Source organism: Strigops habroptila, chromosome 4, assembly GCF_004027225.2.
Source record: "Strigops habroptila isolate Jane chromosome 4, bStrHab1.2.pri, whole genome shotgun sequence".
Taxonomy (NCBI): Eukaryota; Metazoa; Chordata; class Aves; order Psittaciformes; family Psittacidae; genus Strigops; species Strigops habroptila.
In genome coordinates, this window is record NC_046358.1 from 34735520 (window position 1) to 34752611 (window position 17092).

The window sequence follows — 17092 nt, forward strand, 5'->3', positions numbered from 1 at the left end:
GGGCCGGGCCGGCCTGGGCCGCCGGTCCCTCCCGCACAGCCGGTGCCCGCGCCGCTGCGGTAGAGAAACGACATCTCCCGAGAGGCCTTGCGGCCCGTCCGCACGCGCACCGCCGCTACGCACAACTCCCAGCTACACGCTGAGGCGAGCGGCGCATGCGCAGTCGCTGCCACTCCCTCTTCCCCGCGGCCTAGCTCCCGAGAAGACGACGGAGGCGGCAAGATGGCGCTCACCAGGTGCGTCTGTAGGCCCGCCCGGTTGCTCTCGCTGGCCTGCCTGCGGCTGCCAGCCGCTGTGCGACGCCTTCGCCGGCGGGAGGGGCCGCGCCTGGGGAGTGCGCTGCAGGGCCGCGGCCTCCCCTGGGCAGTGGGCCCGCCGGCCGGAGAGGAGGCCGGGCCGCGGCTGGACGGAGGGCGACGAGGGCCGGGTCGGGCCTGAGGGGAGCTGCCCTGCACTGCCCTGCCCTGCTCTTCCTTGCCCGGCTCTGCCCTGCTCTGGCGGGAGGGGGTGTTCGGCGCTGCCGCTGGTGGCTCAGGGTTCTGCCTCCTCCGCGTGTCCTGTGCGGGGAGAAGGAGCTCCTCCGCCCCGGCTGGGGGTGGTGGGTTCCGTGGGGGTTCTAGTGAGGTGTCCGTACCGTGAGCGAGAGCGGGACGCCTTTGCTACAAGCTGCTGCGTCTCTCGCAAGGCTCAGGAGTGCCCTGGAATGCAGGCTTTCTCCGGGGTGGACGCTTTCTTAATAAACACATAAAAGGGCTCCGTAGTCTAGATGAGCTGAAGATGGGAAGTCAAGAAATTGAGGTTCGACTTCTTGGCTTTAGCCAGGAGGTATCTGGTGTTAAGGGGGGGCATCGTTGACAGATCTCTTTGTGGGCGTTTGCCTTGAGAGAAAGGAAGGGGGAGTCGTTGGGACTGGGGGCGTGTGTTCTTTTTCTGCTCTGTGGTGTTGGAAACAATACACAGTTGCATGTAGTGTTCTTGTTGGAGGATGGGTATTGTCATACTCCAGTTTGAACATGACATGAATGTGGATGGATTTAGCATCAGTTTTTATGGGAATCTTACAGAGTGCTGAGAGAGCATGCATTGCTTTTGCCCCGTAATCTCAGAAGTTACTGCCCTCAGGTTTATGAGCGGAATGGTCAAGTTTCATGAATTGTTTCTTAATCTGTATAGCATGACTGTAGAGAAAGTAGTAATTTAATAGTAGACTGAAGCATAGTTGAGTGTCACTGAGTGAAATTATGAATTAACTTTTTATGTTTGTCTTTTTTTTTGGTGGCTCTCGGCAAACGTACAGTTTTTTACCAGCTCCAACCCAGCTGTCTCAAGACCAGCTAGAACTAGAAGAACGAGCGAGAGCCCAAAGATCAAGGCAGACTGCTCTGGTCTCGTCGCGAAGAGAACCTCCCCCATACGGTTACCGGAAGGGATGGATACCACGGGTGCTAGAGGTAGGTATTTAAATTCGCACTATAGTAGAGTGTTTGCAAATGGGGGGAAAAAAGTATATTTTCTAGAGTAGAAATAAATTCCGAGTGTTGCTCAGAGTTGTGTAAAGCCTTACCATGTGCAGTATTTCCATCCAGACTGCTCAACCTCTGGGGTTGAGGTAAGTTGTTCTAATTCACCACATTGCTTAGAACATTTCATGGTACACAAAATGTAACAAGGATCCTTCCTTTCAGAGATTGTTGTGTTGTAATATGGAAATAGATCCATGGTCCTTTCAGTTTACAATCTGTGAATGCAGGGATCCTCTTGAGAAAGACATCTGTGGGGTTCCTCTGTCTGTTTGTTAAAAACGTGTTCCAGATTATAGCTGGAATAACTGAAAGTGTTTACATCAGAGGGGAGAACACTCATGTATTCTGTTCTTAATGTAACAAAAACTGCTGTTGGGGGAGAAAATTGTTAAGAGTTGGAAGGAAACTTAAAAGTTTGTCAGATACTCATTGTTCAATATGTCACTGGCAAAAGGGGTTTGAACGATGTGTGTATTTAGCTGTAATCCTTGCCAGTTTAGCGTAATTTAAGATGAGAGTGTTAAAAGATAAAGGAAAATACAGATGTATAGCTCTGATTAGAAAACTGCTTTAATTCAATTTTTCCACTGCAAGCCACTAGATAAGGTGGCTTCAAACAGTGGTTCCCTAAAAGAAAAGAGTTTTGTGTGGGTAGCGTTTAATAAAGTATATGATGTTAAAAATTATACCTTTATTACGCCCAGTGTAGGGTTCCCTTCCTACAATGTTGCTTACTAAAGGTAATACTTTAGTGCTTATTCTTTCTAAATGTTAGCAAAATAACTTCTTAAGAAGTCAGGTGGTGAAGGTTTTCAGAAAGTTTCCAGCATCACTGGGCCACAAAGTGATACACATCTCACAAAGACTGTTACGGACTTCTTTCTGCCTCGTAACCAAATGCAGATTCTTTCAAGAGTGGTGAATGTTTCCAAAGTATAACTTTTGTCCAGTGATCCTGGAATGGCATTGTTGGAAAAAACAAAATCTGTTCCTAATAGATCAAGAGTTATGCAAAAAAATTTTGAGGAATGACTGAGTTCCGTTCTGGCTGATACTTCAGCATTGATTCTGTAACTAGTTGTTGAATGTGGGACATCCAGTGGAAGGCTTTAAATAACTGAAGCAGTGTTTCAGTGAACACTGAAAGATGGCATAAGCATGTTGTTCATTGGAACGAAGAGTTCTGCTACTTCATTCCAGCCTCAGTCCACACTCTCTGTTGCAGTGGTGTTAACGATTTGCTCATGTGGTGAGCATGGGGAAAGATCAATCTACCCATGATACCCATTCTTCTTTAATCTGATTTGTTATCAGACTCCACATAAGCAGTGCCATTGCAACAGAGGGAGAAGGAGATGCTCATGTTGCTTTAAGCAAGTGCATCCTCTGAAGAACTGCATTTGAGACTGTAGCCTGCAGTTGTTCTATGAACAGTACTGATTCTGTGTGCATCCTCAGTGTTACTGAGTCAGGATGGTCTGCTTTAAATCATCTATGGTTATCTGTTTGTTAAATGCTTTTGCAGCAACACGTTGAACAAGAGAGGAAGTAAACTTTAAGAATATTAGGCTGTTGGGTGTTGGGCCAGTTTTCAGTGTATTCACATGTCACAGTAAGGAAACAGGATAGCTTGGCATTCATACCGTTGTAAAACTATGAGCTACAGGCTTTGAAAAGAATAGAGAGCTTCTTTAACTTCTCCATTATGGTGTGAAAAGCAATAAATAACCAGTAGAAATTTTCATTAAAAAAAGCTGCTTTTGTAATTTTAATATTTCCACAGTTGCTTTATTGCAGAAAGTACATGTTTGAAGTTCTGATTAATAACTTGCGTGTGAATGAAATACTTAATCACGTTTTGTCTGTAGTGTAGCAGTGCCTGCACATTCTAGTCAGTGATACAGGCTTTTGTTCTGTACGAGGAATAATTACTGCAAGATATCTGTGCACTTTGGTGTCTTTTAATAAGTGTAAGTTAAAATCAGTCCACTCTTTCGTTGAATTTCCTACCGCTGCAGATGTTATGCCATGTTTTTGTTCTTCAGTCATTCACTACTTTTTCTTATGTGTAGGATTTTGGAGATGGGGGTGCTTTCCCAGAAATCCATGTGGCACAATATCCATTGGATATGGGCCGAAAGAAGAAAATGTCCAATGCTTTGGCTATTCAGGTGGATGCAGAAGGAAAAATAAAATACGATGCAATTGCTCGACAAGGACAATCAAAGGACAAGGTAATATTTCTTCAAATACATAGACTGGCACTATACCTGGAAAAGTTGTATGTGCACATTGCGTGTGCTTCAACTCATTGGTCTGCTTTTAGCCAAATGGTTTGTGTCCTGTTATGGAATAACTGGAATAATTTCTAATGGGCATGAGAATTTTGACTGGGATCACTGCGTCATCTCTGTTATGTAATTAAAAAGTAAGGCAAAAATGGTGAGAGTCTCTACACAGAACTTTCTTGGTAGCTTAGCAGGTTTCGTTAGAGAGCTTTCCGGTGAAGGCAAGAAATGGAAAACAGGCCTGATGACAGGCAGCCTCGTTTCAGTGGTTAGAGAGAGGGAGCAAAAAAGAAGACAGAAAACACAGTTCGGCTTTCAGAGTACTACACCCTGTGTCTTACTAACCTAACATTTAATGCTTCTGGCTGTTTTCAGTATTGTTGGGTGCTTTGTTTTTTGTTTGGTTTTGTTTGTTGGGGTGTTTTTTTAATTGCAGCAGAAAGTATTGCCAGGGGTTATGGTCCAAAACTTTTGTGCTAAGTTCAGTGATGGCAAGATTCTCATCAAGTTTAATGGGAACCACCTTTAATCTTTCGTCATCTCTTTGCGATGACGCTTTACCTTGAAGTCCTAACTGCTATTGGGGAGACCAGGTACTTGGGTGTCCTAAACCCACTTTGAGGAGAGTATTTACGTCTGCCTTTTCAAATGTAACAAAGTGGATACAGTAAATCTTTCATTCTTTTAAGCCTGTGTTGGGGGCTGGAAAACTGCTGATGTACAATCAGTTGTATGACCAGCTGCTTGTTACAGAAAGCATCTCCTGTATAGAATAGGGTAACCCGAAGAAAATCTAAGAAGAGGGTTAACTACAAAGAGTGGTTTAGTTAACAGATATGAATAGTTGGTTTCAAAATAATTTGACTTCTGCTGTAATTTAGGGTGCCTTGAAAAGTGTATGGCTATGTAATATGCCCCATGTCTTACTGCAGATGAGGCAAGGGGAAAACCTATGAAACAGAAAAAAAAAGATAAACTTTACCTCTCAAACAAACAAACAAAAAAAGGGGATGAGCATTCTAAGAACATCAGGGGAAATCTTTCTTTTTTAACAGATGAGGGTTGTTTTTGTTGTTGTTTTAAATTGATCCTACAGTTGCCAAAGTTGCAAAAAGGTAATGCCAGTAGGATTTTGTATTTTTTAAGTGTTGCATCTTGTACATCCCCATCCTGTGCATCATAAGTTACCTTGAAAAAAATAAATTCATGTCAGACTCCATGCTGTCATGGGGTAGAAAGTAGTCAAACTGAACAGAAACAACAGCAGTGGCAATACTTTTATTGAGGGGACTTTCATTGAGGTTCAGTCACACTTTACGTAGTGTCTTGAAGAATTTGTCAAGAGGAAGGTGCTAAAATGTTAATTAAATTTAAAGAATTTTGTGACTAAATGTTTGATACTTGATACTAAATAGAAATTTGACTTTTCCCAAAGCATAAAAACTAATTTGGAGCAGATAAGTAGACAAGAAGTAATAATGAGACTGAGTTTTGGGGAAGCTGTAGGGCAAATCAGTAGGGGGAAAAAAAAAAAGTAGTGTCATTAAACCCTCATTTTTACAACTTGTCAAATACATCTTTACTTACTTGTAGGATCAGATTTAACTTGCATATAGTAGAACTGTTCAGATTGGGATCTAATTATATTTGAAAAGGAACTAGAAATTATAATAGACTTCAGGCAAAAATGACTAATCTTTTGCTGTGCCTTATTTAGTTCAGAGTTAGGAAAATACTTAGAACAAGTGAAGTTAAATTTAAGATGTTAACATTTGTCATTTGATTCATGAAGATCTGTACCAGCATTCATTAACTTTCCATATGGCATCTGTAAAGAAGCAGTAGTATTCTTATTTGGTAGCCATACTTGCTCTGTATGGAAGAGAGATGTGGCTTTTCCAAAACTGGGCTCTGTAGAACTGGAATTAGGGTTTCTTAAACCTAAGCTCTGCCTTCTGGGTCAGCTTGGTTCTGATTGCATGTAGCTGGATGTGAATGCAGAGACTAAAGATTAAGTATTGTGATTCAAGGGGAAGTAAAACGGGGGAAAAATCAGATATTTGAAACAATTTCACTGAAAGTGTCAGAGCTTCTATTGCTTGATCTGTTTTGCAGGAGAAAATATTGGCAGATGTGTCATAGGGAGCAGTTCTTCAGAGATCTGTGTTGACTTGAATAATGTGTAATATCTTTTGTAAGAGAGAACTTCTAATAGTACAGTGTCAGTAGGATTACATAGAGAAGTTTTATCGTCCTGAGAGCCGCAGTCATAATTCACATATTTCTTCAATCTTAATACCTAGAGCTAAGAGAAACAGATACTTAGCATCCTGCCAGAAATGAGATGGAGTTTATGATCCTATCGTATGAGCTACTGGCTTGGTTTGAGTTAAGAAGCAAATTTTGCTTTTGCTACAGCTTAATGATTTTCAAAGTTGAATTTAGTATTCTGCCTTCTTGTAGAGGCAGCAGTTCCATCACCCGGACCCTCTATCTAGATGGCTTGTCAGCAGTTTCTACTGTTGCAGTGGTTCATCTCTCTTGCATCTGGTCCCTTACATATTTAAAAAATAGTTGCTTCAGAGAATTTCACTTGAAAAATGCTGACATAAAAGAGATAGTGTGACAAGCCTCGTGTTTGGGGCTGGCAGAAAGTCAGCTAGACATAAAATGCTGGATAACGTTGACAAATCTCAATGCGTGACTGTATGGATCCAAGGATGGAGTTCCATCTGGTTGTCCAGATGAAGGATTTCCAGCACAGCTATGTGGTTAGCTCTTGTGTTGCTATAGATTGTTCCAATACTTTCTCTACTCAAATTACTAAAAGGCAGGCTAAAATAATGCATCAATATTGATATATTTTTTGCAAGATTGATGCTCTGTCCCCTCATTAGGAAAATAAGGACATACGATTGCTTCCTGTGTTTTTTATTAAGACGGAAGAGAGTGCAATCAAGGAATGGAACTATTAGGTCCATTACTTTTTTTACGGCAAGGATGATTTTTTCTGTGCAGGAGTTGGATTTCTTCTTTGTGGCCCAAGGCTTTGGCTTAGATGTTAAAGGAGGAAAAAAAAAAAAAAAGAAAAACAAATCTTACGTATAGTTTTTTGTCCAGATTGTGAATTCGGTTGAAATATTTTCAAGAGTAGTTCAGTTGTTGAAGGAGCTCATGTCACAGCAGTGGAGCAGGTCAAGAGAACATGAGTATAACGAATCAAAAGTGTCTTATAAAAGTCTTATAATGTATTTGCCTTTGTAGCAGAGCTTGGTTTGAGAGCTTATCACCAATTTTTTTCCCTGGTGTGTGTGCCAGACTTACAACCAGGTAATTGTAATGACTGCTGAAATGTTACATGCTTCCTATGGAGAAACCGTTCTGTGACAAGAAAGAAATTAATTCTGCAATGCTTGGCAGTAGCTTCTTGATTTACATGTAGGATTGATGAGCATGGTACAGGGCTGCATTGGATATACAGAATAAAATATTGAAGGGAGGCATTTATATGTTACAAATTAAGAAATTTCTGTCAAGTCACTTTCATGCATCAGGTGTCTTGTGAAACTCTGAATGTGATTGATGTCTAAATCCTATATGAGCTACAGTATCTTACACAACTAGTTAGATAAGATTGTTCTCTTTCTGACGGCAGTGCTGCGCAGATCTCTAATGGCTGCGTGTTAAGGCTGCCCCAGCCAGAGAGGGAATCGTGTAGCTGCACCAAAAATTGAGCATTTCGTTTCTGCCTAGGAGGAGATTCTGCTTTTCAGTAGCAATCAAAATGAAATATCTGAAACAGACTGATACTTCCTTTTAAATTTCACAGATGGTAAATGGTAGTGGATGGGCATATTACAATATGAAATAGTGAGTCTCCCCTTTGTCTTAGATTAATAAAATGTCTCAACTTTACTGTTAAAATAAGGTAAATATCTAGAAGAACAACAAAGTGCAACATCTTTATCTGCCTGTCTATATCACCTCAAAAAAGCACTCAGAACATGCAAGTGAATCAAGTTTTTGATGGAAACAGAAATTTATGTATTTTCAGGCTGGTTTAATCTATATTATGCAGCTTGCCATTTGCATGCAATACTTCAGGGTTTAAATAGTTCATGTAGTTCATTTGTACCTCAGTGTATTGTAGTTTTTAGAGCACCTCTTAGACTTATCTTATTTTCCTTTTTCTTTTGGGGTGCTCCGAGCTCTTTCGGTGTACTTTGTTCTTCATGCAGCAAGACACTTGGACTTAGAGTTAATTACCTTAGAGGAACACTGCTCTTCAGATGTCCTTCATTCAGCATCTGAGAAGCTGGGATATTATTGATACTCATTCAAAGGATTAAAATTTTAGGAGTGAAGGTTGAGAAGCAGTAAATGGCTCTTGTGTGACAAATTAATGCTAAGGCTAAATGTTGGTTTTATAGTTGGACGTGCACTCTGTAATGAACTTGAAATAACAGTTGTAATGACTTTTAACTACTTGAACAAAGACTTTTTGATTATTTTGTTATTTTGTTGGAGAAATGTGAAGCATTAATGAGATACAATATTTTTTTTTTCCTGTAGTAATCTAATAATGTACTTTGCTTATATTTAAAATTGGGGCTTAAAGCTACTGACAGCTGCATGTTGTATGGAGACTGTGTCAAAGATAGATTTTGCAAGTGGAGTTTTTTGGTTTGATTTTGGTTTGGGGTTTTTTTTGGGGGGGGGGGCTGGTTTGGTTTTTTATTTGTTTGTTTTGTTTTAAGAAAACAGCAAACATAATGATGATGCTGAAGACTTGTATCTTATATTCTTAATCCTCGAAAACAGAAGTACAAAGGTGATATTTTTTTGTTTTTATCTGTCTTGGGCACCCTGAAAAAGGAAATGAGTAAGAAAGGGAAGCAGGAAACTGGTGTCTAATCCCAACTCTGAGAGTGATGTACGTAATTATATTTAATCAAATTGCTTCTTTTCTTCAATTATTACATCTGTAAAATGGGGTCCAGAGTATAATCTTGGTTTATGGGAGTCATTGAAGAATATGTAATTGTAATACATTTAAAGTTGTATACAAGTTTTAATTAGTACCTAAAGTATAATGTAGGTCTGAAACGTTTCCTTTAATATACATACATTTATTCCTATTCGCCAGCACTAATAAAATATAATGTCTTCCAGGTTATTTACAGCAAATACACAGACCTTGTGCCAAAAGAGGTCATGAACGTGGATGATCCTGAACTGCAAAGACCGGACGAGGAGGCAATTAGAGAGGTATTATATGCACTGATGTGCCTAGTTGTCGGTGGTCTATTGTACGTCTTGCACATGTGATGAGGTCCATACTGTGGTGCTTTTGTCTTCAGATAACAGAGAAGACAAGAGCAGCCTTGGAGAAATCAGTCTCCCAAAAAGTCGCAGCAGCCATGCCAGTTCGAGCAGCTGACAAACTAGCTCCTGCACAGTACATTCGGTACGTAGTGCTGGGGGGTGTGTAAGATGTTGTTATATATGAAATTGGTTAAAACTGGGATGTTCCTTGTATTCTGAGAACAGAAATTCCTTTTGAATTCTGTTCTTCTGGAAGTAATATGAAACTGGCTTACATATTTTGAATGAACCCACTAATGATAATGTAGTTTGAAGTGTATTGAAATATATCTTAACATGTGGCACTTTATGGAGGGGTTATTGTTTTAGCAACAAAACACAAATTTGTGACGGAGCACTCTTAATGATGCAGCCCTGAAAACAGCATCTTTACTGGGAGTCTCAAGCCAGGACAAGGCATGTAACAAAGTTCTTGCCACATATAAAACGAGCAATTGGAAAGAATTGGAATTACTAGGAGACTGATAGTCATTTGTGGTCATTTTCTGCTTGCAAACACAAAAAAATTCCATGGCAGGGTTAGACTTGGCCTGAGGTGAATTCCAAAAAAAGTATGTGAAGAGGTTGTTAATAACCTGTAAGTACTCTCCAGGGATTCACAGACATAGGTAAAGAGTATGGTGACATGCTGTGTGTGCTCTTTTAGTTTGTTTCTTCTACTTCAGAATCTAGGTTGAAACAGAAGAATACAGCCCTGGAAAGATATGTCCTGTGTGGCGTTAACTGATTCTCTGCATTCAGTCAAGTAGCCTCTGTGCAGTTACCTGCTCCTGGCATTCATAGTGGAAAAGTCTTAAACTGGTGTGGATAAGATAAAAATGCAGCTAGAGCAGTGAACTGAGTAAAAATGGAGGTGAGCAAGGAATATCTAGTTGTGTGCAGAGAACTGAGTGCTTTGATGGTTTTATTCAGGTACACACCTTCCCAGCAAGGCGTTGCGTTCAACTCTGGAGCAAAACAGAGAGTTATTCGGATGGTGGAAATGCAGAAGGACCCTATGGAGCCTCCAAGATTCAAGTAACTATTCAAAATGTGTTCACTGCAAATAGAAGATTCTGAAGTGTATTTCCATACAACATGCTGATTGTAAATGTTTTCTTAATTGTTCAGAATTAACAAGAAGATTCCACGTGGACCACCTTCTCCTCCAGCACCTGTAATGCACTCTCCTAGTAGAAAGGTATAAAATGCTGTAGCTGTTCTCAGTTTTGAATTCTAGATGGGTTCACAAATTCTACTATGATCTAGTTCATTTCTGTGCACTTTCTCCTTACCGTTCTTTTGATGTGATATTAAGTGGTAAACTCAGTGCCTGGTGCAGACTGTTGTTTACAGGGTGGCTGTGGGTGGCTGTGTTTGTTGGGTTTTGGTTGTTTTGTGTGGTTTTTTGTTGTGGGTTTGGGTTTGGGTTTTTTTTCAGTGGGGGCAATTGTGAAGGTAGCTCTGTTCCTACATATCTCATCAAAGGTTGAGTAGATTTCTCATATGTTTTATGCAGGGATGCATTGCTGGATCATGACATGGACGAGTTGACTAAGGTTTCAGCCTTGGTACACTGATGCTGCTTTTAGGCATTGCTATTAAGCTAATCCTCAATAACACTAACTTGTGTTATTGAGGATTAGCTCCTTCTGAAAGATGCGTGTAGTGTTGGTTCATCAGTTTGCTACAATTTGAACTGACATTAAATGTGCAAATGTTAACAAGCTGCCCCTGAGTTCCGGCCTGTGTGGCGGAAGTTGAAGAGGATAGCTGGAAAGCTGTCATGACATTATGCCATGTTAGCAAAGTTACAGTGCAGGAATGAACATCTTATTGCTGTTAAGAAGAGTTGGGGATTTTGTAGCAGTGTCTTCAACTTCATACTCTTGATTTATTTCAGTAGTTTCATAGCTGCTTTTGAGAAAGAAAACAGTATTTCCTTTTGCTATAATCTAAAGATGACTTTGCTTCTTCTCTTAATCAGATGACTGTGAAAGAGCAGCAAGAGTGGAAAATTCCTCCGTGCATTTCAAACTGGAAAAATGCAAAGGTAATTAAGTTGTCATAAATTCATCTTTCTAACGTTGCACCCTGCTGGGAGACTTCTGGGAGTGATCTAAGCTTGAACAATACTGGTTTTAAACCTCTAGAGTTAGGTAAACTGGCTGCTTCCAGCATGGAGAACACATCATTGCACAGCTCAGGTTTTTTTCTCCTTGGCATATAAGGGTTGTCAGATTGAGTGCAAAGTATTGTATAGGAGGATAGAACTGAGAATACGTTACTTCGTGGTAGAGATTATGCATTTTGAGAGGGAGAAATACGGCGTTAGTTAAAATCCTCATCCTAGTGCAGTGTGTGGAGTCAGAAGTCAAAATCTCCAGAGCTTACAAAATAAAGCCATCTAAACTGAAAAAGGGAAGGGTAATCCATAGACAAGCAAGCATGTTTCTTTTTAATACTGCAGTCCGAGTTTCTGAGAATTTCCCTATGTTGCATTCTTCGCTAATGAATTTCCAGCACTTAGCTATTTTTGTTCCTTGTTTGAGGAGGTATGTCCTGTCCCTTTGATTTTTATAACACAGTAAGTTTATTTTCAGAGAGAAGGGATAACTTTTTAAGTTGCTGCCATAACTGGTCTAACAGTTCTCAAACTTACCAAGCTGTTGTCATGAGGCAGCCTCTTCAGATGGAGGAAGGAAAAGCTGTATGTTTGGATGTTACTTTTTTTCTTACCCCAACACAGCTGTATAACTGGGACTGATGCTAATTAGTAGATCAGATTTTAGGTTACAGATGCTAAAAAGAAAGCAAAAATTTTGTAGAGCTCGCTAAAGAATCTTAAAATATCATCTATAAATAGATTTGGGTTCAGCTTTTGAAAACAAAATTGGCATTTAGTGCCTCTTCTGCTGGCAGTCTTGTCCCTTACTTTGTCATTTTGAATCAGCCTAACCCCTTAACAGGTATGAAAACAGTTTAGGGAATAAGAGTTTTTAATCACAAATGGTAAAATAGCTTGGAGACTGGGAAAGGTATTGTTTGTAGCTGTTAACACAAAGCAAAGGGGTGGACCTTATCGATCGAAAACTGTCATTTGTACTGAGATGTGACTTGAAGGGAAATTGTGATTCAGATTTGGGGGGAATATGCAACTGGAGCAAAGTTTAGTATTACCTGGTATGAATTTTATGAATTACCTGATATGAAGTACATATGAAGGCAGTCCATTGAGGCATGTTAACGATGGACTGTGAGTTTTATGTGTGGTTTAGTTTTCTTACACAATAAATGTAATAATGTGTGTTATTGGAAATAACATTAATTTCTGTGATTAACTGCCTCTGTTTCCTCTGTAGGGTTATACCATTCCACTAGATAAACGTCTGGCTGCAGATGGCAGAGGATTGCAGACTGTTCATATTAACGAAAACTTTGCCAAGCTTGCTGAGGCTCTCTATATAGCTGACAGAAAGGTCGGGTTGTTGTTTGACTGTTTTGTTCCATGTGGTTTTACCTTTTTATGTTTTATTTCCTTGGGAAAATGAACTGTGAATAGGCTTTTTGATTTATCCTGTTTCTTTGCTAACTTAAGACATAAGGTTTTGTCTTCATTATCTTTGAATCAGTGGCTCAGTGTGGGTTAAATTATAGCAGGTCATGGGTCTTGTTTCTCAGCTCTATCTGTTGTGGCTGTCTGGCTTTGAATTTCCTCTTTGTGGCTTGATTCCTGCGCTGTTTACTGGCTAACTCCATGACAAAAGATCTGCTTGCATCCCAGGTGCTGGCTTTCTGCTTTCTAACTTCGTCTTATGTGTGCAGGCTCGTGAGGCAGTAGAGATGCGTGCCCAGGTGGAGAGGAAGATGGCTCAGAAAGAAAAGGAGAAACATGAGGAGAAGCTCCGAGAAATGGCTCAGAAAGCCAGGGAGAGAAGAGCGGGGATCAAGACCCATGTTGAAAAAGGTACGTTTCTTCTTTATTAAGGTACTACAGGGGTTTTTGGCCTCGCTGAAGTTTGGCTTTGGAGAAATAACCTGAGAACTCGTAATACCTAAATGTCAACTGTAATTTCTAAGCATGACATCTGTTCTTAATGTTTTTACTTGATCAGCCAGTGAATTTGGTTAATTCGCTAGCTGGTTTGATGGAATCTGGAGTTGAACCTCGCAGCAGTATGTAAGCGTGTGCAAGTTTGGGACATTGTTGAGAATTTCAGTTGTTAATGGATCAGTGCAAGTACTGGCTTTCATAGACTAGTCTAAACTAACCATTTTTTTTATTTGGAAAAGGCTTGTTGCAGAAGAAGAGCAGCTTTGTTTAAAAGAACTAAACCATTTTTTAAGTTTTCAAAGATGGTAAATGCAGTATTCTGTCTCTTGCACTGTTGAAACTGGTCTTGCAGAACTGTAGCTCTCTTGGCCAGTGAGCCCCAAAATTGCCAATCTAAGAATCATAGCTGTAGTGGTAAGTCTTATGTTTTGATTGAAACGACACTTCAGAAGTCAAGATGAAGTTACAGAGTAGTTGTGACTATTATGACCTTTCTAGAAGGTGGAGGATATGGTCATATAATGTCAAATCCTGCAGCTGTGATGACTGACCTCTTCCCAACAGGCTAGGGACTGGCTGGCTGGAGAGGCACTCTGTTGGAAAGAACCTAGGAGTCATAGTGGACAATGTGCTCTGAACGTCAGCCAGCAGTGTGCCCTGGCAGCAGTATTGCTAAGGGCATGCTAAGCTGCATCCACAGGAGTGTAACCAGGAGGTCAAGGGAAGTAATAATTTACTGGTGACCTGTTAGACTGTCTGTGGAATACTGTGTGCAGTTATGGGCCCCCAGGTACAAACCAGACACTGATAAACTGGAGTTCAGTGGAGGGCCATCAGAATGGCCAGGGAGCAAGAGTCTCTCCCTGCGCAGGAGGTGCTGAGAGAATGAAGCTAATTCTGCCTGAAGATGTGGTTTTGGGGGTACCTAATGGGAGCTTTCCCATATCTACAAGGAGATCATCCAGAGCTCTTCACTAAGAATGAGACAGTGGTCAAAAGTTGAAGCAGGAGGTTCCAACTGCATGTGAGAAAGCTTTCACCATGAGGACAAGCAGCAGTGGAAATAGGTTGCCCGAGGAGGCTGGCAACCTCTATCCTTGGAGATTTTCCCCACCTGAGTGGGAAAAGACCTGAACAGCTTGCTTTGAATCCAGCATTGATCGTGCTTTGAGCAGGAGGTTGAACTAGAGACTCCCTTCTGACCCTAGTGATTCTCTAATACCGAGTCAGTGTTCTTCAGAGCACTTAGATGACGGTGTTTGAACTATATTTTTACACTTAAAAGATGAAAATATGATATTTTGTGATGTGATGGCCAAGTATTCTCAGCCCTTGATAGCTGACAAAACATAGCTGTTGGATATGTCTGCTTTAACTCTTTTGTCAAGGACAGTTGATTGCTTGTGGCGCAAGAAGGCTGTGGTTTTCCATGTGTTCAGTTTGCTGAAAGTGTAGCATTTTAAACAGTGCTAAAGGTCACTTCTGTTCTGTAAAAGGGTACTGAATTGACCCACTGTACCAATGTCTGCGGCAGAGTTAATTCGAACTTCAAATATTTGTGTATAACGAGCAATCTTGCATTTGTTCAGAGGATGGAGAAGCTAGAGAAAGAGATGAAATCAGACATGACCGGCGCAAAGAGAGACAGCATGACAGAAATCTTTCCAGGGCAGCCCCTGACAAAAGGTGGGTAACAGAAGAAAGCTGCTTTATTCCTGTACTGGCTCTGGCTTCCCCACTAGGGAAACCATTGCACTGGCTTTCCTTTTGCTTGGTGTGTGTGCCTGAATTTTACCTTGTGGAGCTAGTCACTGGTATGAAGGGCTGTTTGACCCCTGTATGAAATGTATCAGTGTGTTAGTGTACTGCAGTACTTGCATCTAAATTTAGAGCTTTCCAGATGTGGGGAGGGAGAGGTGGTTTTGGGTGTCTTTTATCTTTAGCAGAACTTCTGTATGTTCAGATTTAATTAACCTTGACAGCAAAGGTTGAAACCTTGATCCTGTAACTTCAGTGAGACCATGGTCTCATTAGTGGCTTTGTTTCTTGAAGCTCTTCATTTGAAGTGAGCTTGGATTTATGGGTGTAGGCTGAAGTATCTTGTTTGCCCAGGCCAGTGAGATTTCCAAGCAAAAATGGTTTGTGGAGGCTTACAATCTCCAATCTCTTACGATGAGATTGCTCAGCCTTCCCAGAATATAATTACATTGGTTCTTGCAAAAAATAAATATGACATTTTAGACCAAGTCAGCTTGATGTAAATTGCAGATAGTGGAAAGCAAATTTAAATGTCATGCCCAGCTGAACATAACTTCCCTAAATGTTTCCTTTGCCAGGAGACAGATTTTAAATGTTACCTAGTGAGGAAGGGCAACAGTCAAAATCTGGCTCCTGAGGCAAATGGTTAGCAAGTAACACAGGATCAGGCTGCAGTTGAGTGTGTCAACAGACACGGTTTACTGACCTAATAAAACCTAAAATTTTTAATTCAGGTCAAAGCTGCAGAGAAATGAGAACAGAGATATCAGTGAAGTTATTGCCCTGGGGATACCCAACCCCAGGCCATCCAATGAAATCCAGTACGACCAGAGGCTGTTCAACCAGAGCAAGGTAAAAATACCTTCTCACAGCTGTGTGGCTTCGTGTGAGAACATGCTCACCCTTCCTTGGTGGGCATGGCTAGAATACTGAAGGGACCCTGTTGTGGTGGTTGGTGTGGATACATTCTGAAAGAAGTCTCTACATAACTGGTTAGGAAACTATTGCTCTCCTTTATCCATAGCTGATGCAACAGAAATGGAGTATTCCGAATGTATGACTGGATTAAAGTTTTTGTTGTGGTTTTTCGCACTGGGGAGTGGGGAGAAAGGAAGTATTTGGCCCTCAAAGTGCAGAGACCTCATTTTCTTCTTTTGTACAAATGTACTGACTGAGGGAAATCTGCTCTCGGAGAGAAGCGAGTAAATGCTTTCCATTCCCATTAATGCTTATGTTAAAAATCCTTCTGAAGATAAAAATAGTTAACAGCAACATTTATTTTCCCTGAACCTTGTACTATTCAGAGATGAAAAAGCAGATTAGGCTTCAGAAAGTCCCTGAATAGACCTGCAGTTTGTCAATCATTCTCTTTCATGTCTCCAGTGAAAGACTTGCAGGCAGAAGGGAAAGCTGATGAATCAAAAGTGAACAAGCAGGCACTTCTGCTTTCACAGTTCACACAAGCCTCTGTGCGATTTGGATCAATCAGCTTAAATCATGTTTTCCAGAAATTCTGAATAATACACATTTCTGTATGGTTGTACTTGGCTCTTATAGACAGCTGTACTTGCAGGGCAGACTTAAAGGATCTATTAATCTGAAATATGAATGGCCTGTAATCCTTCCTGTTGCTTTCTGCAAGAGTAGAAGTGGCCCTGACTGAGGCTTGGAATGACTGTATCATGTTCTTTGGACTTAATCCCACACCCAGAAACACTCATATCCTGATGAAGTGCTTGAACTCATTTGAAATCGATGGTAAATCACACAATACCATCTTTGTGTATCTGTGAGACACCACCAGTGTATCTTGATGTTAAATTAGCTAAAGTTTTTCAGACCCATTTGTGTTATACTGCTGTTCTTTCTTCTTCACAGGGTATGGACAGCGGCTTTGCTGGTGGAGAGGATGAAATTTATAATGTTTATGACCAGCCTTGGAGAAGTGGCAAGGATATGGCCCAAAACATCTACAGGCCCAGTAAAAATGTGGATAAGGACATATATGGTGATGATCTAGAGGCTCGAATAAAAACCAATAGGTAAGAAAATAAAGTTAAGAAATACTCTCGATTAGTACTCTGAAGTTAGTCGACCGAGTTTCA

General features: G+C 40.7%; 1 protein-coding gene and 1 long non-coding RNA gene across 2 annotated transcripts in view; both read left to right on the forward strand.

The window, feature by feature from the left end:
- Nucleotides 1–17092, forward strand: part of SNW1 (SNW domain containing 1) — a 17876-nt gene continuing 784 nt past the window's right edge. Inside the window, exons 1-13 of the mRNA XM_030481358.1 lie at nt 1–236; nt 1298–1451; nt 3596–3757; nt 8984–9079; nt 9172–9278; nt 10109–10213; nt 10307–10376; nt 11163–11228; nt 12538–12654; nt 13001–13142; nt 14819–14915; nt 15722–15839; nt 16866–17029. Of these exons, the coding sequence (XP_030337218.1) occupies nt 223–236; nt 1298–1451; nt 3596–3757; nt 8984–9079; nt 9172–9278; nt 10109–10213; nt 10307–10376; nt 11163–11228; nt 12538–12654; nt 13001–13142; nt 14819–14915; nt 15722–15839; nt 16866–17029 (1412 nt within the window). The 5' untranslated portion in view covers nt 1–222. The remainder of the gene's footprint in view (nt 237–1297; nt 1452–3595; nt 3758–8983; nt 9080–9171; nt 9279–10108; nt 10214–10306; nt 10377–11162; nt 11229–12537; nt 12655–13000; nt 13143–14818; nt 14916–15721; nt 15840–16865; nt 17030–17092) is intronic.
- LOC115606069 lies at nt 13149–14305 on the forward strand. The gene is made up of 2 exons (XR_003990805.1): nt 13149–13494; nt 13942–14305. It is a non-coding gene; the product is annotated as an uncharacterized LOC115606069 (long non-coding RNA).